General features: G+C 38.0%; 2 protein-coding genes across 2 annotated transcripts in view; both read right to left on the bottom strand.

Moving 5' to 3' along the window:
• The window catches only part of LOC128734168 (uncharacterized), a 108,817-nt gene extending 96,862 nt beyond the window's left edge, over positions 1 to 11,955 (bottom strand). The window contains exon 1 of the mRNA XM_053828212.1: positions 10,863 to 11,955. Coding sequence (XP_053684187.1) covers positions 10,863 to 10,874 — 12 coding nt within the window. The 5' untranslated portion in view covers positions 10,875 to 11,955. The remainder of the gene's footprint in view (positions 1 to 10,862) is intronic.
• Positions 11,956 to 18,391: 6,436 nt separating this feature from the next.
• Positions 18,392 to 21,571, bottom strand: LOC128735712 (phenoloxidase-activating factor 2-like). Its single transcript, XM_053830196.1, has 5 exons — positions 21,511 to 21,571; positions 20,967 to 21,133; positions 19,538 to 19,671; positions 19,247 to 19,412; positions 18,392 to 19,183 (listed from the first exon to the last, which is right to left on the bottom strand). The coding sequence occupies exons 2-5, from the start codon at positions 21,123 to 21,125 to the stop codon at positions 18,392 to 18,394; spliced, it is 1,251 nt and encodes a 416-aa protein (XP_053686171.1). The 5' UTR covers positions 21,126 to 21,133; positions 21,511 to 21,571.
• Positions 21,572 to 23,209: the final 1,638 nt, after the last annotated feature.

Genomic DNA, 23,209 nt, shown 5'->3' on the forward strand with positions numbered 1-23,209 from the left:
TACATGTACGTTTTACGATACCATCAAGGTAACTCGATCAATCGCCCTAACAGTGCCATTAAATGCGTTTTACCTGGCGCGCAATAGCATAAAATGATCGCATTTTCTTGCTACCCAAATGCGTAGCAAACGTAAGCTTGCTGGTTGAAAAATACCACTTGAAATCGTATCCACATCACTTTCGGAGAGACTTGCGCTGTACAAACAACGCACGGTGCGCTGCCGGGGCCGGTGGGTGCACCGGGAAGGACGAAAGGGGCGGGTATCGGTTCGTATACGAGAGTTTCAGTCAGTAGCGTTTTTCACTTTCGTGAGGGATTTATCTAATTGGTTGTGTTCCGTTAAATCATTATTGATGCGATGTCGTAAAATTTTATCACTATGAAATAATTTTTATAGAATCAACGGGGCTCCGTTTTGCTGGAAAATATTTGCACCCGCTCGACGGGCGAGTGTGTGCAGTTCATGACATTGTTCTTTTTTTTTCTTTACATGTTTTTTGCTTGTAGTGAACGAATTGTTACGTTTATTGATGCGTAATGCGTCTTTCATGACATGTTTTTAACTCTGTTTAATATTTCTCAATTCAGCGTATCGGTCTGGCAAAGGTCGTAAAACGCACAGGTGGTCTGGGATTGAAGCATACCAGTAAGAAAAAAAAGTGCTATAATCTTAGTTCGATTAAAAGAAAGGTTTTATACGATTCAATTAGACTGAACGTTTATGTACCTGTTTTTTTTTAAATTCATTGATCATCTGATTGAAGAATCTGTGTACACGTACACATACAAATACCGCAGACATAAATTTTCAACGCTGTACAAATACAATGGTATTAATTTTAATATAATTGATTTAATTGGGACTTTACCATAATCAAAGAAATTTGGGAAATTTGGGATTGTTCAGTGGTCAATGTTGTAATTAGGATGGTTTTCATTGTTCAGAACAATCATTCCCGTAAGTTTCTAGCGGTACGTGACCTGAATAAATAGACGTGGTTGCAATTCATTCTCATGAGGCCTTATATAAGACATATAAATGGGATTTTTACTTTGACATTCTTATATAAAATGTGAATAACAATAGCATTCTTGTTTTAATGTATAGTTTTATACTTGGACTTTCATTTTAAGATGGTGTCACCTAAATTGTCTAATTAGAGAATTTTCTTGAAATTAAATAAATTAGTTTAGAACACTATTGGTACGTTAATGAGCAAAATTGGTTTCATTAGTACGTACATACATATAATAAAATTGAAGCAAATTGCAAGCTACTCGGAACCGAGCGGTTTGCTCTTATCGAACCCATAACTCTCTACTGGTGCTAAAAATGTCTACATACACGTAGGTCCATCATACGTTCGCTCCATCTCGCTCGCTCTTGCTCTCACTTGCCTCTGTATGCTGGCTTCGGTTGGTTTGATTCGAACGAACTTTATTAGGGTGTTATTAATGGAGGTCTAATATTTATGACCGAAAAAATATCGTATTTAGTTGTAACAAACTCGAAGCGTTTGTTCGAACTTCAGAATGGATAGATTTTATTTTCGATTCTCTATTTGCGCTGTTACAAACTACGTCGCACTGTAACTGTCATCGCACAATCAACCCGACATTATCCGCATCGCATGTTCGTTCTCGGTTAAAATGTTACAAACAAATAGAGCCACTCTCGCGTGCGGTTGAAACTGCTCGCACATGCTTGCCTCCGCTCCCCGTACATATTTCATTACGGTTGAACGTGTTTCTCGTTTCTTTGTCGAAGAGCTGAAATTTCGTATTTGCGTTTTTGCTTTTCTTGTTCCCCTTTTTCTTGCTTCCACAGCAGCGGTTCATTTCCCCTGGCCTAGCGGACCGTCCTGGCCGCTCCGTGCATCGAAGGTACATGTGTGGGGAGCTTAGACACCATCGATTTCAATCTTGTCTCTACTGATTAGGGAAATTTTCCTCCGTGTTTTTAAATAGGCCTCTGACGTGTTATGCATTTCACTGGGGAATGCCCCAGTCGTACAGATTATCGTACCGATATGTTATACAAATCATCGCTATGATATTCGCGTGGGTAATGTCCTGTTTTATCGAGGGTCACTTTTTTATCGTGCCCCATGTTTTATTCGAGAGCTTCTTAATGGGTTAAAAGATCGCCCGTATTCGTGTATGCTATCGTTAGTATATGTATTTGATTTCCACCATCCATGCTCGGATGAACATCCATAAGGGCCGCTCGAGGAGCTGTTCGCATTCGCTAAGCCTTGAACTTGAACAGGTTTTTCTTCTCCGGTCGATCTTCGGATGATTTGTCATTACTTCAGTATGTTAGACAACATTGCTTCAACTGCCCACGGCTTTTTGCTTACCTGCTGCATGCCTGATGGCAGAGTAGAGTCGATTGAGGTTGATATTTGAGAATTATCTTGTATATAATTGGATATATTTTAATTCTTAGTTAATGTTACCTGAACAGAACAACTGGGAAAAGAGTTGGTTCATATATTTTCGCTACCTGCAAACTTGAGCAGTTCGACATAAAACAAGAATAGCAGATATATTAGCATATGTAGCATTCTTATACGCTGTCATAATAACAACCCGATTTAATGTACCTAAAGGAGGAAGGAACGTTTGTTATACCATCTTATTTATCATTTTAGATTGATATCGACACGTCTTTGGAACATAATTCAACTGTCTGTTAACTATGCATACAAGTTCGCTGTGTTAGTCTGTTCATACCACATCTACTGACAGACACGTAACAAGTAATAATGCAAATGCATACTGCAAATGTATCTGCCAAATTTCATAAGGATTGGTTCTACTGGTCAAAAGATATTTAAAAATGATTGATGAAATTTATTCAAGAAAACTTTAATGACCAAACCTTTAAAGGGACCAAACCTCAAAAACAGAATAATATAGTAAACATGTGTAATTTTTCAACGGGTGTTTCTTTGGAGCAGTTAATTAATAAAATATAGCGGGTTTTTATGTTCTTACACTTTTAGGGTGACCGTGAATCCGCCGAATCCGCGATAGGGTGACACAAATTTTTGTTTCTTAAACGCGTCCAAAAAATAGCGTCTTCACAAAAATTGTAGACCACACTAAAATAAGCAACTTTGCTGCATATAGTAACTATCTATCTCTTACTGGTTGCGAAATTTAATGATTTGTTTAAAGAAACCACTCTAAAATCAATTCTGATCAAAAATTTTGCGCAAGATGTTTTCATTACTTTCAAATGTTCTACAAAGTTATTTAGTAGGTTAAAATACACTCTGAAGATTGTTCATCGCTAGGATGCATGTGGATGATAACTAGCACAGCGTTAACAAACAGTTGAATTAAGTTCCGAAGACGTGTCGATTTCTATATAATCATTTTCAGCTTAAAATGCTAAAAAAAGAAATTTTACTCAACTATTTTCGATTGGAGTTGAAATGTAATAATATTATCTTTCTAAACCTAATAGGCCGTATGAATAAAACAGTTTGCTCTACTTTTCCCGTGTAAATCTTATGGGAGAGTTTGCTCTAACTCTTTTATTCATACTTCCTAATATTTCCATGTAAATAATGTAGTCCATGTAGTCCATGTAAATCCATGTAGTAAATGATAATAAAAAGGTTTAACAAAACGGGTCTTTCCTTTTTAAAAGGAGGTACCGTTCTGATTCAAACTTAGAACAGTCTCAAACTTCGAACACTTCAGAATAAAATGTTCGTCAACCACCGTGTTTGTTGGAATGTCCTCTATCCGGTGAGGTATGACATTGAGCTGTAGGACTCCTTGTAAGAAATGAGTAGGCGCTGGAAAAAGTGAGAACTCAGATTTGAACTTGGTTCGCATACTCTTAGCGTTTCGTGCAAAAGTAGCTGTTTTTTCGTTTGCATTATTTTACCAATTTCATAACGTTTACCTTCCTACTTCGCGATTATTAGATAAGTCCAAGATATGTATGTACTAAATCATAATTGAAATACAACATTTCATGCTTTATTTCAAAGATATTAGATAAATTAAAGTGTTCGAAGTTTGAATCACGTTTTGAGCAGTGAGTCTCGAATAATATCAGGGTTTTCCTTCGGAAAATCGAATTGTCTGCATTGTAAAGCTGTACAAAGTAAACTTGGTTTAGATGTGGTACATGGAGTTCGAAAATATTAGCAATTGCCTACAGAATTATGGATGGCAACTAATTATTGCATAAAAAAATTTAATCACACTGTTAGGTGGATTTAAAAAGACAGTGGTTAGAAAAAACATAAAATTTCACTTATATAAGTTGAATGACACTAAAAACATCAATATTTATCAAAGTAATACAAGTGCTCGATGTCTGAGACTGAAATATTCGAGCTTTGAATGTCGACCATGAAAGTGTTCGAAGTTTGAATCAAAACCGAACTTCAATTTTTTAGTGTTTTTCAATGTAAATTAACATTTTATCCTCATTTTTAAAATTTTTCCATGAAAATAAATAAATTTTCATGCTATTAAACCATATTTGAGGGTAGAGTAAAGATGTGTTCGAACATTTTTCTTCGAAGAAAGTTTCTGCATAGCTTATGTATTCGAAGTTTGAATCAGAACGGTACTACCACTAATCGTGGGGGGTATCAATCGGTACCAAATTTAAGATTTTTGCTTTCTGACCTAAAATGAACAATCTGACAAAATTTCCGTTCAAATCCATGAAGGTCGATTGCATGCATGAATGAGTTGACTCTAATAGGTAATTTTTAGATTTCACATCTGAATAACTTGAGAACGGCTGGGCCTAAGAAACAGTTTATATAAGAATTTAGTTCAAAGTGATGCGTATAGAATCTAGACTCTGTCAGTTTTATAAAAATTACAAATTCAAATACAAATCAAAAATAATGTTTGAGCTGGAAATGCCCATATCAAATGACATATAAGATGGTATAACAAAGGTTGCTTTCATCACTAGGTGGATTAAATCGGGGTTTTTATATTACAGTCACTTTAACTGCTTGGGTCATTCGTGACTTCTGAGGGGTTGGGACTTAAATCCGGGTCCTCGGCGTAAGAGGTGTGGATGCTAACCGCTACACCGCCTTTTTAGTTATCCAGGCCAAAGATTGAAATTTTGCGTAGAAATTTCCCCAGCTAATCCTGGTTCTCTAATAACAACGGGTATCACTGATGCAAGCCGTTTCGTGCAATAATCAGAATTTTGGCATCCAAGAGATACAAAATACATTTTCAAATATACTTCAAAAAATAACCAAAACATTCCAACAGTTAACTTTGATTCCAACATACAAAAATATTCGCGAAGATCCATTATTTTTCGGTCTTCCAGAGTAGGGTCCCCCATAAATTATTACTAAACTAATTTATTGATTTATTAACAGTAACCTGGAAATTAAATAAAAAGAAAACTTATCCAATTTAATTATACTATGTATATTTTATTCTTGACAGATACGTACACAGGCTTTCTCAGTGTCTGTTTTTGAACTTCTTTAATTATAACCGGATTTGAACCCACAACACCCGCCAGGGGGTGTGGCTCGCTGGTATCCGTGTACCTTTGAACCATAGAGACGTCGGTCTCGGTCGGTGGTTTCTACAGTTGACGGAGGAAGAGGCACAATTTGTGTGTCTAAAAATAACCCAAAAACCAGATACGTCGCTACATTAATAAGCGGGGTTGCGCAGTCTCCTTTTGTCCAGCGCCTCTATGGTTCAAAGGTACACGGATACCAGCGAGCCACACGCCCTGGCGGGTGTTGTGGGTTCAAATCCGGTTATAATCTATGATTATAGCTTGGTTCGACCCATGCACCTTCCAGCATTGGACAAAAAATATGAGTCACAATGACAACTTGTTAAGCGTAGTTACCTATTACCCCCCCTTCCCTCCTTTTTCCACTCTTTCCCCTCTTTTCCCAAAAAAAATTCATTACTTTCCCCTACCGTCCCTTCATCAATTGTAGAACCATCGTTTCAAAAAATATTAAAAGGAAATGCTTATCAAATTAGACACTATATGCTTCAAGAAATGCTTCATTGGTTTCACTGTGCCTGATTTTATCTGTCAGGTAGTGTGATGCAAATAGTAATGTGTGATTCTCTTCATCTTCATAAAAATCGCCAAAAATTTGATACTGTTTCGCAGTGGTCAATCATTTATCTAATCATTTTGGAAACCAATTATTACCCTCAGTGTTCGTCAGTGGTGTTCAGGCTCTGAGTATTTGAATGTAAGGGATCGGCATCGCTTGCTTTCAGGCCTCGTTCGTTGCAAAACCTTTGACAACATCCTTTTTCCAAAACCGTGACAATTAAGCAGTTTTAAATTCGAGTGGTAGCAAAGTTGTTGAGTTTTACCGAGCACGTAGACTAACGGTATGTGGTAATTTACAATAATATATTCGACTCTCCAGAATATCGGAGTCCCGGATCATGATGGCCGGTCACTTTGATACATTATTTGCGTGATTTTTGTATGAAACAGTAAATTTACGGAACAGTGAAGTTTTATATGTACCATGCCTGTTAAACGAACTAGAACGCGTAATTTTGATGAGCTTTTTGTTATCGTTATATTGAATTTGCGAGAAAATGTTAAATCAAATCAAAACATGATCTAGTGCCCAGCGACTTTGCGGAAGTTAATTTCATTATGTATCGCAATCAAGTTTCGATTAATGATCGATGTATGCGAAAATCTTGTTAATTCATCAAGTAATGAATGAGTAACAATCAGAGCTGTCTAGACTCAGGTTACTTACTATAATTACGATGTGTTGTACGAACTTTCGCTAATTGCACTAGGCTTTTAGCCCATTTAGTGAAAGACGTTAATTGGGCTGATAGGTCAGAACCGAGGGATACATCGGTAGTTTTTGTCGAAATCGTCGCAGAAAAGTTTATAAAAGTATATGCCTATATTGAATACGGAATCAAAGTAAATAGTACAATATCATAGTTACGACAATGTTAACATACATTGGCATTTTTAACTGTTTCACCGTGATACTAAAAATGGGAGGGTCAAGTTTAAAAATAATCAGAAAACGATATGGTTCCAACTAAATGGAAGTTAATTTTAGTATTTTTTATATAATGCCATTGCAAATTATTTTTAAAGTTTTTGTCACCCCCCTTTCAAATTGGCTTGAAAAAGTCGGGGGCAAAAAAATAATTTGTGGGATTTAGGTCAATTTCTTTTATAAAATCAATTGTCTGTACGCTAAACAGATCGTTAATAATTATCAAACAAATTAACACTACTTATTTGGCCTGCATGAAAAATTGGCGAACTTTGGAGTTTACCTTTGCCATGAGGGTCAGTGCAGACTTGTTGGCAACCAATTTAGCTGCGTTTGTCTAAGATTTTCGATATTTATCTAAAGTTGTTGCTTGTTGTTTATGCTGGGACAGCTCTCTCTTCACCAAAGCCCAATACGGGGGCTCTGTAACCGCAAGGTTACCGAGTCTGCTTTGACAAGCGAATAGTCATGGGTTCGAATCTTAGTAGAATCAGGCCATTCGGTGTCAAAGTGACTTTAGCATGGGTTTATTCTCAGACCCCTCATCACCCTTCCTTCATGCTGAATTCTATATTATCCCTATATGGCCTATTGACAGTATAAAAATAAGACCCTTACAGTAAAATGCACTGGTTTTGCCACGCCAGGGATAGCTATAATTGGGGACTGCGCGCTGTCATGTGGAACGAGGTGGGTAAAATAGAGAACAGCATTGAAGGCAGGGTACCCAATTACACGCAAGCACGCATAAAAAATTCAATAAGCATATCGCTCAATCAATAGCGATTATAGCAAAAAAAATGCAGTGCGGGTTATCCAGCAAACACCCGGGCGATATCACAATAAATCAAACGTTACTGGTCGCAGTGATGAGTCCATTCAGGAAAAAAAAGCCCAATACCTCTCGATAGGGCGTAACTCTGGACAGTTAGGTGGATTCGCCTCCTTCAGTACAATATGGACTCCAAAAGCAGACTAAATCTTGTGGTGATTCCTAAAAATCAGCTTTTGCTGCCGCCTATGTAATATTTTGTTATTCATAGAAATGACCAGAGGTCATTGCGGCCCGCGGACTCATGGGGCGATCTAATTTGGCCCGCACCACGCCTATGCCTGGGCACCACTGTTCTAGGACATACGTTTCATCGTCCATTATAACGCATGGAAACTTCGTTAATACCAAAATTGATGGATAAGACACAAACACGTATTGCTCTTACAACATTTAAGGACAAAACAAAATTAATAGATATTATTTTTACCTACGCATCGACCGGTTTCAGGCATTCTAAGCCTATCATCAGGACGATGCCAATGTCCAATGCCGATGTGGTGCTCTTACGGTGGCACGGAAGCAAGAAAAAGTAAACTTCGTTAAATATTCGCGATAAAGCTTACGAGCGCGTGTTTTCTTCGTCGTATTTTGCTCATCATTACGGTTTGGCACAGTCCTCACCTTGAAAGACTTCATGCCTTGTCGTTGCTTAGAAGTGTGCAGGAATGTTGGCGATATTTTTATTTTACGAGCAATGGTACGTACAGAAAGATCTGGTCTCCTCCGTAACATTTGTTTTACCTTCGCATCCTTGGGGTGGTTCCTCAGATCCGTTTTTGTTCCACTTTCCTTCTTCCTAGCTGTTGTCAAGCGAGTATCGAACGATTTTAAAACACTGTGAACAGTGCTTGGAGGAAATCCAAGCTTTTTGGCAAGTTTTCTTAACGAGAGATCCGGATTTTCATTGCGACCGTACACAATTGCTTTTCGCACCTGCTCTTCTTTCGACGCCATTTTACGCTGAGCGCTTGTAATATAAACAAGTGTTATATTTTCAGAAAGAACAGACATACGTCTACCTCTCTGCAAAATATTTCACTCATTGTTAAAGTATTTCCGAAGTGTGTGTTTAGGGGTGTCCAAATTTTGTCGCGAACAAGCCTTAGATTCGGGGTTCACGATTAAATTTCAAGTAAAAATTGCTAAAAATCTCATTTTTTTGCGTGGTCAAAAAAATCTTTATTTTTTTAGCCCCCCCCCCCCTCTCCCCCCTTCGGTTGCTCAGCATCTGAAGGACAAAAACTTTAAAAAATATTTGTAATTGCCTTATACATATAAACTTATGCTGAGCTTGCATGGCTCTAGCTTCGTCAAAAACTGCAAACTAACTTTTTTTGTTTCATGCACAAGTTATAACTTCATAAAAATTATAGAACATTCATTACGACAAAATCTCCATCTTTTGTATTTTGATTTACATGCTTAACTCTAAGTTAACTTAGCACGCGTCTAAAAAAATGTTATTGATAGGAAAGATTTTGAATTCGTTCTTCTTTTGTCTAAAAAAAATGGTCCACTATAACTCCGGAATATCTGAACCGTTCTCCACCAAATTTGGCTGTTCATAAGTATCCAAGAAGGAACAGGGGGTCCAAATAAGTAAAAAGGGCCGCGTTTGTCTTCCATTTGGGCCAAGAGCAGTTGTACTGGTGGTTAAGGCAAAAGGGGGGGAACAATCTGAAAAGAGTAACGGGTCACCCACAGGGAAGGGAGGTCAACATAAGGATAACAGGTTTTATTTGTCTGCCATTATAGCCAATTTTCGGATGCCGTGGGACCAAAGCGGACACTACGTGGAGTGAAGGGATATAAATGCTGCAAATAAGGGATGATCATAGAGAGATGGACCATTAGGGGGGCAACCCGTGTTATGGGGGCAGTCGAATCCAGAAAAAAGGTTTGTTACGCTTTCATTTTAGGGATTTCCGGAGAGAAAACAATATTTAGGTGGTTGTTACACAAATGGGGAAGCCGGCATGTGGGGAAGGGACGACCAAATGAGGTTTTGAAAAAAGGTTTTTTTTGGCATTATGAGAATTTTTCAAATGAAAACATATGACTGGGACACAAAATGAAAATGGCTTTTTATAAAAGGCCTAAAATGTTACCCAAATCTCCAAAATACATAAAAATGATATATGTTTGTATGTGTACTTGTATGCACCGCCCTTTCAGAACGCCTAGAGGACTCTTTAATAAACTTGTCATGCATAACAAAAGGAAATGGTCCCCAACCAGGTGAGGGAGACGATAGTAGATGTCCAACCAGCTAGGAGCCAACAGGAGGATTTGAAAAGAAAGGGAGTGATAGAGGGAATGTTCAAATGAGGTAAATTGGTTTTGTCATTTGCATGATGGGAACTATAATAACAGATATACAAGTGACGGCAAGACAAACGAACCTCGGGTAAGATCGAACATTCAGCGAGTTCTTCATAAAATACAAAAATTAATAAAGATTTTTAAATAAATTCGATTCGTGGCAGATTAAAGTTTGTCATTAAAATGTTCAACATAACCGTTGACGTGAGTTAACGCAATAAAAACACGAAATCACATCGCCAGAAAACATTTTGTATTTTTATCAGAGATTTTTACCATACCTAACCTTACCAATGCTAGGCGATTTACGTTGATATTAAAAATAAGCCCGCAAAGTTGCAGATGTATTGATTTTTTTGCTATTCTTCGACTTTTTCCAGGACAACCAGCAGGACAAAGTCACAAATACAATACATATACCAAACACATATTAGCTGTGCTATGGTCATAGCGAAAGAGGATGGAAGAAAGGGGTTTTAAACCCACTGTTGTGCCAAGAATAATAAACGTAATATGAGAAATCAAAAAGCTTTTCTTGTAATCCGATAATCGTTTTAATTTTTTAAATTGAAACAATGAATTTTAATCGTTAAAATGAAATCTAGTTAGCGAATATTTTTAGAAAAACTTTTTCCTTATCTCTTACCAACCGAAAACTTTTATTAAACAACTTACCTTAATATCCATGATTGTATCCGTCTGCGCTCGACTGTATGTTCTTTTTAAAACGGTGACAGCGAAGAAATGAATAATAATCCAAGAACAACGGGGCGAGAAGAGCAAGAAATCCCACGCATTACAACTCTTCCTATTGTCGCCGTCTAGCTCTTTGCTGATTTATTTTACTGCTTGCACTACACTTTGCAATCCACCTATACTGCACGCAAGAGCTATAGCACTAAACACTTTTTATAGAGCCGATCCTCCGCCGGATCGCAGATTACTGCAAGCAACATAAATTTAAATATACTTTTTTCATTCCTGCTTCACACTCAGCATAACTCGTCAAACTACTATTAGGTACTGCTAGTTCGATTATCGTGCAGCGTACTGAGATCGAATCAATCTAGCATTGTAAAAATAACATGTGCTTGCAGCTTTGCCTGCCTTCGTCACTTCTTTCGCAGTAAACTAACACTTTAATTAATCGCAATGGTAATAGATCGAGCATAAGCTTATGATGTGCATATATAGCGCGCTTTGTATTCGACTTATCGTATCGGCTCACTCGCTATGCTATTGCTCCACACGCCGTGTCAAACTCATTTCCATATAGCCCGCCCGGCTGCTCATGTGTACACAATAACATAACTAACACCATGCAAGTCGAAAATCGGCATTTGCTCTATCTCAGTGGTCCATGGTCCCATTCATTTCATTTCCAGGCGCGGCTCGTCGAACCTCGCACTCGCGCTCTTTATCCAAATGAAGGCGACGGCCACTGATGAGGCTACACTAGCTTAATAACCTTCTTCGTTTTCTTCTTCCCGAAAAACCACCTTCACCGCTTGTTTGTGACGGATAAACCAAGTTTTCACCTCCCCTTCTCAAACCAAATGCGGTGTTTTTTTTCACTACTTCTGACCGACCGACCACCCTTTGACGATGCAATGCAGACCAGAGGCAGCACGCGCGAGCAAGAGAGTAAAGCGGCACACAGTCAGACAGAGAGCGAAATAATGCAAGCAATTATTATTTTGTTGTTTTTTGCCCTTTCGTGCGTTCTAATGAAAATGAAAACGATCCTCACAAAGCAGAAAAAATACACCTTTACCGCTCAACGGTCTCTCGCAGACTGATGAACGGAACGGAAAGCAAAATAACGACGAGCGCAACATCATGAAAAACGGGAGCTTTCAGAGAGAAAAGCTCGTCGCTGCCCAACCCAGGCCGTACAAGCGATGCCAGATCAACTGGGCCTCCGATAGTGTTCCTAGAAACATCGAATGAACATCGCATGGGTGCAAAACTTTTGACGATCATTAAGTAATCATTAGTGCCGCAACCGAACTCGCGTTCGCGTATGACATTAAGTATTGAAAACTCACAAGTTATGACACAAAAAACAGACTGCCAGTTTTACTAAAGCGAAGACTAAACTACTTACTTATTTTTATTTAGTAACCAATAAAACATACATTCGTAAAATTTTATCTAATTCAGCACTTAAGCATTAACATTATAATTTAACCATTTTCGCTAAAAAAAGGTTTTCTTAAACACTGGTTTTAGTTAAATTGTGGCTTATGTTTTCAAAAGGTCGCATAATGCATGCAAAAGTGTTGATTATGAGACCTTCTGAAAACTTAAGCGAGAATTAGTTGTTGACTAGTGGTGAAAATTTCGTGTCCAATTTAATGTAAATAAAGAAATAAAATCAATACAATAAAATTATTTAAACGTAGCCAACGTTTCGATGGCTGAATAACCTGCACTCTTAAATGATTCTACCTGTAAATTGGTCGGATTTAGTTAAAGTTAGGTTGAAACTACTCAAAATGCCCTTAAAGTGTACAAACTCAGATTTTGAGTAGTTTTTCAACCAAAAAATTGGTAGAAGGAACTTAAAATTGCGTTATTTGTCATAGAGAATAATTCAATTATCGGTAGCAAGTAGCCAAAATTGGTTGAAATTTTTACCCAAAGTTTGAGTTTGTACACTTTAAGGGCATTTTGAGTAGTTTCAACCTAGCCTTAACTAAATCCGACCTATTTACAGGTAGAATCATTTAAGAGTGTGGATAAGAATTAAAAGCCTTAGTTTAAAGTTTATTCATATTTGGCATCACTGTTTCTACAACTACTACTGCAGAGCTTCGTGCCACTACTACAGCTTCGAACGCAGACCCACCACAAGCCGAGTGATATGAAAGCTCATTTGACACTTATCACTTTTGTTTTGTTTTCAGAACACGAGTCAAAACAATCAAGATGTAGCGTTAGTTTATGATTTCTTTTGCATGCTTCTGCACCCGGCGAATAATGAAAAAATGCTATAAAATTTTCCTACTGTCTCGGTAATACCACAGACTAAAAGACATTCGATTCGATATTGATATAAAAATAACAGTTATTTTGTATTTCATTTAGCAAAGAATACTGCCCTAACGGTATTTAAATTTGCATTTTACCGTGTAACTTCGGTACCACAATAGATCAAAATAATGCTTGCAGTGGCCAAACCTACCGACAAAACTTCGGTAACCTTGATAAAAGACAAACGATAGTGTCAGCAATGCAATGCAATTTTAATATTGAATAACATTTTTTTAATGTGAAATGAGTCGTCATTGATTTTGCACATTTCAAAAGCAGTTTTTTTTGTTTGAAACAAAAATTCTGTTCATGAAAAGATATTCGCTGTGTTCAGATTAGAAATACATTTTTAAATACAGAACCCCTGTTCTGTACCCAGAACCTGCTGCCAAAATTGGCCTTTCCGACGAAAAGTGAATAACTGATCATTTCCCGTTAACCGTTATGTGTGCAACAGGGTACCCGGGTACCTTTTCAGTTTTAAAATTGTTATAACCCATTTAATTTAAAACATACGTCATTGAAATTTTGCGACATCGTAAAACTCGTTGATCTTAAGTAATTAAGGGTTTTTCGGTGCATATCCATAAAGGGGATTAGGAATGAGAGGCACTTGAATTTTTTTTATTACGTAGGAGGGCGACAAGGGTACCCGGGTACCCATGATTTGCTATGTTCATAACTTTGGCTAATTTGAACCGATTTGGATGAAACCAGTGGCATTTGATTCGTACATTTATCTAGTTTTGATTGGATAAAGCATTTGGCCATAAAATGACATGTAGTTCCCGAAAATCGGTAATTCCGGAGCAATGTCCGGTAAAACGTGGGAAGCCGCTTATTTTGAAAGAATATCAGCTTTCAGCAAAGCTATTAGCTTTGAACTTGACATTGTGGACCCTTTTTTCATCTTATTATATAAATTGGTGATTTTAAATCGCATTGGCCATTCCAGAATTGGGTTCCTGTAGGGTTACAGATGGCCAGTTGGGTGCCTAATCCAATATTAGGATTGGTTTAGCGGATCTTTTAGATGTTTTGAACTGATATGGCCAGTTTAGTACTGATTAATAATTTTGGAACTGGTTCCAAATGTATAACGGATGGTTCTACGTTTTGAACTGTTCTGATAATGCTAAACATTATCTTGAATCTTGCGGTATCATCCCGAGAAACCATTTTTGAAATAACCAATCAAAATACATCGAAATGTAAAAAATATCACCTACCGAACTAATTCCAAGAGCTTTGATACCCATATTGCTAGGTTTTACCTCCAATCCTAGACTGGCCACCCATGACCCCACAGGAACCTACTCCGGAATGGCCAACCTGATTCATCTCGTTATATGAAATAGTTCATTGTATGAATTTTTAGAGTTTTTATATCCGCATGACTGATTTTCCTGCAATACAATCAGTTCTCTACCTCACAGCGGACACTCTGTCGGAATTCCGGAATTTTGAGCCCCGTATGTCTTTTAATGGCCAAACGGCCAAATAATTCAAAACTAGATAAATTAACGAATCAAATGACACTTATTTCATCAAAATCGGTTTAAAATTTTTGATGTTATGACAATATCAATTTTGGGTACCCGGGTACCCTTGTCGCCCTGCTAAAGGTGTTTTTTTTGTCGCACACATAACGGTTAATTCCCTTTCCTCAGTTTTTAGCGTTATCACTTTATGTTGGATGTGTCATTTCCAGAACTACTGGTAAATTTATGCAAAAACGAGTCAGATTTTCCGCATAGCGCCCATTAGCGGAACTATCACTCACCTCCAGAAACAAATGCTATCTTATTAAAGCGATTCGCATAAACATTTCAGATTGCTTCCGAGCTTTTGTTAGGAATAGCTATAGTTAGTTAACCCTTTGTCTGTACATTGGGGTCAATTTTGCCCCACACCAGTTTGAGAAGCTATAAATTTTATTATATTATATAAAAAATCAATGAATTAATCTACTTCTTTCGCGACTAGGTGTATCTACCGGAGATCTTTTATTATAGAAGTTATTTGATCAATGAATTTCGAAAACTTACGTTTTGCGACAATTTTATTGAAAAACTTACGTTGTCCGTACATTAGGGTTAATTTGACCCCAAAACTCACACTGCTGTAACTCAGTGAAAACTTGACGGTTTTCCATATTTTTAGATGTTTCAGAATGAGATAATTTAATGGACTAAATGATAAAATTATGAATGGCGATTTGGCGGTGGGACCTTTTACAAGGAGGGGTTTTAGTAAATATAAACCGGAAAAATCGAATTTGTTCAGATTTGTGACGTTTATATCACGAAATCCTTACCACCGAGAACTATGCTTCCTTCTACAAAAATATACGCGAATACGAGATCTTCAAAGTTACGACCATTCTTTATTTATTTTATTTTATTTTTTTATCTTATTTTATTTAACATCGTCTTCGACAAAAATCGTACAGACTGAATCTATACGACCTATAAAAAAAGATTTCTGTCTGTCTGTCTGTCCCTATGTTCCTTATAGAATCGAAAACTACTGAACCGATCGGCGTGAAAATTTGCATGTAGGGGTTTTTGGTGCCAGGAAAGGTCCTTATGATGGTTAGAGATCCCTCTCCCCACTAAGAGGGGGGGCTCCCATACAAATCTATACCTATAACATGGATTTCTGCTGTCTGCCCGAATGTTCCTTATAGAATCAAAAACTACTGAACCGATCGGCGTGAAAATTTGCATATAGGAGTTTTTGGGGCCAGGGAAGGTTCTTATGATGGTTAGAGACCCCTCCTCTCACTAAAAGGGGAGGCTCCCATACAAATGAAACACAAATTTCTGCATAACTCGAGAATTAATCAAGCAAATGGAACCAAATTTAGCATGTGGGTGTTTTTGTAGGCAATTTTTTTCATGGTGAATTGAGACCCTTCCCCTCTTTAGGAAGGGAATAATGAACCCTCTCCTTTTCAAGAGGGGGGCTTCCATACACATGAAATTCAAATTTCCTCATAACTCGAGAACTAATCAAGTAAATGGAACAAAATATGACATGTGGGTGTTTTTGGAGACAATAATGTTTTCTATGGTGAATTGAAGCCTCTCCCCGCTTCAGGAGGAGGGGCTCCTATACAAATGAAATACAAATTTCCTCATAACTCGAGAACTAATTCATCAAATGGAACCATATTTGGCATGTGGGTGTTGTTGGAGGCATGAATTTTTTCTATGATGAATTAGGACCCTTCTCCCTTTTTAGGAGGGGGGGGGGGCTCCCATACAAATGAAATACAAGTTTCCTCATAAGTCGAAAAGTAATCAAGCAAATGGAACCAAATTTGGCATGTGGGGGGTTTTGGAGGCAGGATTCTTTTAAGATGGTTTGAGACCCCTCACTATCATACAAATAAAACAGAAATGTTTGCGTAACTCAAAAACTAATAGAATTCGAGAAATTTTAGACTCTTTCATAAAACATTAATCAATAACAAGACCACCAAAAACTATCAATAGTAACATTAGATAATTCAGCGTGAGACGGCCACAGGCCGCGAGTGTTGCCGGCGACGTGCCGTCGGAAGCGCCGGACACTGCGGGGGGCAGCCCCCCGTAATGATCACCTCCATCTAGCTTTATTTATTTTGCTAGATCTACTAACCTCTATTACTTTCCTTCAGTTGGGTCACCCCTGCGAAATGGTACTTTCTACGAAAAGATTTTCCGTGAAATGGTACATCCCGCGTAAAGTTTTTCGCGAAATGGTATTCTGCGAAACTCTATATCCCGCATCATGGTCAACCGAGAATTGGTGTTCCTCAAAATGGTATTCGGCGAAATGGTTTGTAATGATGGCGAATATTTAAATGCTATCTGCTTTATTTTATCAAGCTAAGCAATGGGGGGAGTTGTTTTCTACTTTACTGTGAGAAAAATTTGTATATTCAAACACCCATGAACTCCCTAGAAACTTGCAAAACTCGAGATTGTGACAAAGGTAATCCGAGATTCACGATTTATGTACAACACAGTTTAATTTGTGGCAATACGAAGTTTGTCGGGTCAGCTAGTATGCTTATAAAGGGTGTCCCACATCAAATTGCACCACGGAAGAAACGCTGTAGAAAATTACCTAATTGACCGATCCTTTTCAAACTTTCACACAACAAAATATAACCCATTAGTAAGCTTTTGGCATATTTGTTTCATTCAACTTCAATACCATAACCGTATGCTCGCACCTTACGCTTAACTCAAATCAAAAAGTTTTGTACAACCTAGCTGCAGCTTTATCTTTGCGGAAATCCACTTTTTCTCCATGTCTTCCTCAGACTTGACCTCCTTGGGATGCTTCGGTAGTGTTTGCTTCCTAATAGCCTAGTATTTTTCGATGAGTCTTAGTTCCGGTGCGTTGGAGGCGTTCATGTCTTTGGGTACCAAATTCGTACCACTCCAACACATCCTTGGAATATTGGCACGAAGGTAGATCCGGCCAGAAGATCGTAGGGCCCTAGTGTTGCTTTGACAGAGAAGGCAGATGATTCTGTCAACATTCCTTGAGGTAGATCTGCCGGTTTACAATCCCGGTAGTCACGAACGGTGCACTCCATTTGCCACATGATGTATTTTTTGGCCAAATCATGTATTTCTTGGCAAACTTTGAATGTTTCTGCATCCTTACTTCCTCCGGAACATCAAACTTGTACTGGGCGGTGAAGTACAGTAGCCCCGCAAGCTTCCGGAAGTTCGCCTTGACGTAAGTCTCATCGTTCATGATGAGAGAGTTGAGGATTTTCCAGGTGCTTGCGCAAAATAAATTCGTGACGTTGCTTTTCGAGTGACGCCATTTTTTCCAATTTTCGAAAAACTGACCGCGATAAAAATAGAGTGTAAACAAAACACTCTAAACAACTTATACTCAGAATTTCAAGAGAGAATACCCAATGGGTAATTTTCTACAGCGTTTCTTCCGTGGTGCAATTTGATGTGGGACACCCTTTAGGTCTAGACGTCTAAAATTTGAACTAGTATAATATTATTTCAAATCTTTCATTTCAAGATTATATACCATCTAGAAAGAATTCTTTCAGAGCTTTCGAAAGCGACATGATATCGCATTATAAGAATATAAGAAATAAATCGCAAATAAGAAACTGGACAGCTTTTATTTTAATATCTAAATCTTTACCCAAACAAATCCGAAAATTGTGATTGCACTGAGTCGTATACCGTAATATCGAATCCCAATGTTCGTACGACGTTATCAATCCACGATCTAAATCTCATAACGTTCGTGTACACAGCCGGTACTTTATCATGACATCCGATGCCCCAAGCGACCGCACCAATTTGAACGTATCGGTTCTCGTTGCCAGATCCTACGGGGCAAACCAAAGGAGCGCCACCGTCTCCCTCGCAGGTGTCAACTCCAGATTCACCACCAGCACAGATGAAAGTTTGATGCAGTCTAAATCGACTCGTCAAGCGAGTTCTCTGCAGCTGACGTTCACAGGTAGATGATTCGATCAATGGAAGAGGAACCTTTTTCATGATCACACTATATCGACCGGCTTTACCGAACTGATTTTTTCCCCAGCCACTAGCAAAACAGTCTGACCGGCGCGTGTCGTAATTATTCGGTGGCAAACATACAACATTGATATGATCTGCCAGAGTTATAGGACTTTCTAGTTCCAGAATTGCGATATCTGAGGCCAACGATCGTGGATTAAAGTCAGGATGACTGTTAACACGCGTCACCAAACGCTCCTGATACGGTAGCCTTTCCTTGGTAGTCTGGGTGTCCCATTCACCGGCACGAATTTTCAAGCTTCCTCTTCGGTTTCCCTGAACACAGTGGGCACCCGTTAGAACAAGATTGGGATGTATCAAAGAACCACCACAATGACTCGACCCATCCGCAGTGTTGATAATCGCCACCGTCCATGGAAATTCACCGAAGCCCGCTTCGTTGTTCTAAAAATAAGTATAATGCAAATTAAATGACTGTTGCGTGCTGAATTAATATTGAGTACTAACGAAATTCCCAGTCAGTGTGAAATCAATTCCGCCAATGTTTCGCAAACCACATCCGGTTGGTCGACGGGATGATACGGTTCCGGGAGTGTTGTTCATCGGTACAACCAGAGAATCTTGTGCGCGACAGCATACATCCAGCACATCTTGACAGGTTTCGGGATTAAAACTGTGAATTTAATAACATAAGAGTCAGTACATCATTTTCATTGATTTTCTTTCTGAGTGAATGTTATTTCAATAGCTGTCGACAACAATTCACAGCCTAAAAATAGAGTGGATCTTCACACTTACTTGACATCAATTTCATTAAACTTGTTCTGCTCGACGAATTCGGCTTCCGGTTTGCACATAAAATACGGTACACAGGTGCATTGATCGCCTTGAGCTGTGATGAACGTCATTGGTGACAGTGTCGGTGAGTTGGGCTGAACAGGTTCCGATCAGATGTGTACCGAGAATAGTAGAAATAATTACTTTGATGTTGCAATATTTAAAAATTTGCGCAAAACTAGTAGCCTTGATCATTACAAAATTCGTTTTAATTTCTTTGTGAGTCATAACTATATTGATAACTACTTAATTCAATAGTTGTGAAGAAATATCAAAATTATTCTTAGTTTTGTCTTAAAATTTTCGCATTTTTAGGTAATTCTTCCTAGCTTTGTTTATTTGTTCCCCTTCCAGAATTGTATTGATTATATTTCCTTATCATTTTTATAACATCTTTTTCCTCGCCATACGGAAATTGTTATTTAATATTAAATTATCAATTATATCTAAACAGACACAAAATGTCATTTTGTCGATGGAATTCTCTGATTGTAAAACAGCGCTGTTCTGCACTTTGTGCACCGATTTTACTTATTTAACTGTACAACCTAGACCAAGCAAAATTTGAAAATGTTGTGTATGGAGCATTTATAAAACTAATCATTATCTATAAAATTGCTAAACTACATATTTTTCTATCAAATATATTTACGGCACAGTCCAGCTACACCGTAGAGATCCACATGGTACTTTACTACTCCTGTTTGGTGCTAAGTTGACACTCTTTTCATTGACAAAGCACCCTGACTTTTTCCAACAGAAAAGATATATATAACTATATTTTCTATGCAGAACTGCACAAAATTAGCACGTTTTTGTATAGCGTAGATACTTTTCGATACAGGTACATGGCAAAAAATGTTGTTAAGTACAAAATTTCTATGTTTGTAATTACAAAATTACAATACTGTAAAGAGAAACGATGTGGAATGAAAATGCAACTAAATTAACAAGTGTAAGTACAAAATATTTTGTAAAAAATGCTTTATAATCGTGAGGAGTCGTTACACATCATCACTACACAGTGCAGTGTTTGTTTGCAATTAGAAAATGCTGTTAAGGTTCAAATAGTTGTCATTGACAGCTATGTGAACTTTATGGCGACGTCGACCGCAAGGTTTCTGGAACTGAAATTAAATGCATACTTCACACCGTAATTGCATCTAAATTGATTTACTTTAAATATTTAAATATTATAAGCATTCATAAGCAACAGGAATATAAGTTAAATGTAACGCTCCATTTACGTATGGCAAAAAGACTAAGCGCTGTTTGACTTTCATGAGCAACACTTGTTTCTGATATCTGTGTCATACCAAAGAGGAGTACAAATCGACACCAAAAGTGTCGAGTCATGCCTGCTTACTTAAGACTATCTCGAGTTACTTACCCCAAATGGGTCCGGTGTGACCACGTCGTTGATACTGGCCCTGTTTGCGAAATCCAGAATCGACGTTTCATTTTCGGGAAAATAGATTTTATCGATCGGTTGCTGGGCTGTTACCGCTCCGATGGCGATCGCTACCAGAGCCAGTGCAAACCTCTTCATGTTAACTGCTGCAAAAACGGCAAAACACGAATTAGAGCTAGCATAACCGAGTGTCCTTGAACGGTTCGGCGCACAAAACAATAACTTGCTCGACTGCATTACTTCAGCACTTCGAAAAGCTTAAATTACGTGAGCCGTCTAACTTTATGGACTAATCTTTTGAAAGATTGTCTGCTGACCTAGTGTAGCTAGAGGGCATGCTTGGCAGAATTAACAAAAAGAAGATTTAATCAGAACCAATTTATTCTGGTAAGAAATTCCCATAATCATAAGCAAACATATTCCAGCCAAGTAGAAAAAAAAGTTAAAGTAATTCCACAGACCAAGGCGTTACACAGAAATACTAAACAAACAAGTTTGTTTTTTGTCAAGAACAAAAACTTACAAGAACTCTAATGACCAGAGACAAATGCTCTGAAAGCGACTTCCAAACTTCACTTTTCCAGAGTTGATCGCGTACTGACTGCGAGAGAGAGAGCAGCTCAACGAAGTAGACGATCATCGACTTATGTACGTAGTGGATAGACCGTAAATTACGCTATAGAATGATAAGCTAGGATCAGTCAAAACGGTACACCCTAGCAATGTCATCGTTGGTTGACTCCAATCAAAATGTCATTGAATTTGCAAGCGCCACCCATGGACGCCCACACGTTGCCCCATACATACAAGCGGGAAACAGTGTAAAGGAAAAGCCCGACAACAAAAACAAATCAGCTGAAGGCGTCGACCGGTTTTTCAACAAAACGCCGGGAACTCCCCGACGCGATCGCTCGGTGTATTCGGCATCGAGGCAGGTGAAGATGAAGAATAATCTTCGGTCAATTCGAAAGAAGAGAGCTAAGCGGTGAATGCCTTCGCATCTTTTAGATTGATATTTTTACAGCTACACCGCCGGACGCCAGTCGAAGGACAAATGCAATTTACTTGTTGTCAGACAGAAGGTTAATCCCAAATGACTGAGACAATAGTTTACTTTGTAATTTTATGACGATTTACCGTTTGTTTTATTTTTATAAAACAGGTTTTGATTTTAAAGTTTATGCACGTCAACAAAACGTGCATATATTTAAAGCAAAAATCTAACAAAGTGAACTGAAAAATACTTTCCCCTACTCACGGAAGGAAAAATATAATTTAATAGAAACATTGCAATGAGCGTCTGAAAAACAAAAAAAAAACGTGAAAACAAGAAATTTTTCAAATACCTAATAACTTTTTATTCTTTAGTTTTTAATTTGTCCATAAGACTGACAGACCATAGTAAATATCGTTATACTTTATGTGTCAAAAAATTTAAATAAAATGCTCTGAAATATACCGTTTTGAAATTGTATTTACATGTTTTTTTCATTTCTCACAGCGCCCATATATAATTTGGAAATGTTTTTTTTAGTAAAATAGTATTTTATTCTAGTCCATGGGCGTAGCCAGAAAAGTTCCTTGGGGGGGGGGGGGGGGTTTACCAAGACAAATCTGACATAGCCTAACTGTAAGCAGCTTATTCAGGAAATGGAGTATTATTTTCAGTTAAAAACTATTCTGGTTGAAATTGAGTGTTCTGCATCAGACAAATGCCGCCTAGTTGGTTTCGAGGTACGATGCTGGTCTAACAAACCAGTCGTCGCATGTTCGAATCTCGGCTAGGCGGTGCTGCTAGATAGAGTCAGTAGGATTTTTGTACTAGCCCGGTAACTGTCCTGTACTGTAGTAGCCGACTGCGAAGTCTGTCGATGAAGAGGGATCAAGTCTTAGAAAGGACGTTTAATCCCACGGCTTTGCTTTGCTCATCAGACAAAAAATCAAATTGAAATAACAGAGTTAAAGTTATGGCTTCCCAGCCGGCATTGAGGTACGTTGTATGTTCGAATCTCGGCTGTTAAAATCCATAGAACTGAGTCTCTTCAAGACGCAGCGAGTGTGCTGAAGAACAACTTATGCTGTTATCGAAGTGGAGCTATCGACTGTTTATGATTCCAAACTTTATGTTTTCGGCAGGACAGTCATACGGCAAAGCAAAACGACACTTATTTATTCTATGCCCGACGTTTCGATGTATTTAACATCTTTCTCAAGGAGTTCTA

The sequence above is a fragment of the Sabethes cyaneus genome, chromosome 2 (assembly GCF_943734655.1).
Source record: "Sabethes cyaneus chromosome 2, idSabCyanKW18_F2, whole genome shotgun sequence".
NCBI lineage: Eukaryota > Metazoa > Arthropoda > Insecta > Diptera > Culicidae > Sabethes > Sabethes cyaneus.

Excerpts from the sequence above, each read along its gene's own strand:
- LOC128735712 (XM_053830196.1), bottom strand. The coding sequence starts at position 21,125 with ATGAAGAGGTTTGCACTGGCTCTGGTAGCGATCGCCATCGGAGCGGTA. Across the intron at positions 19,413-19,537 it reads TTTAATGAAATTGATGTCAA|TTTTAATCCCGAAACCTGTC; the intron begins GTAAGTGTGAAG and ends TTAAATTCACAG. Across the intron at positions 19,184-19,246 it reads TCACACTGACTGGGAATTTC|AACAACGAAGCGGGCTTCGG; the intron begins GTTAGTACTCAA and ends ACTTATTTTTAG.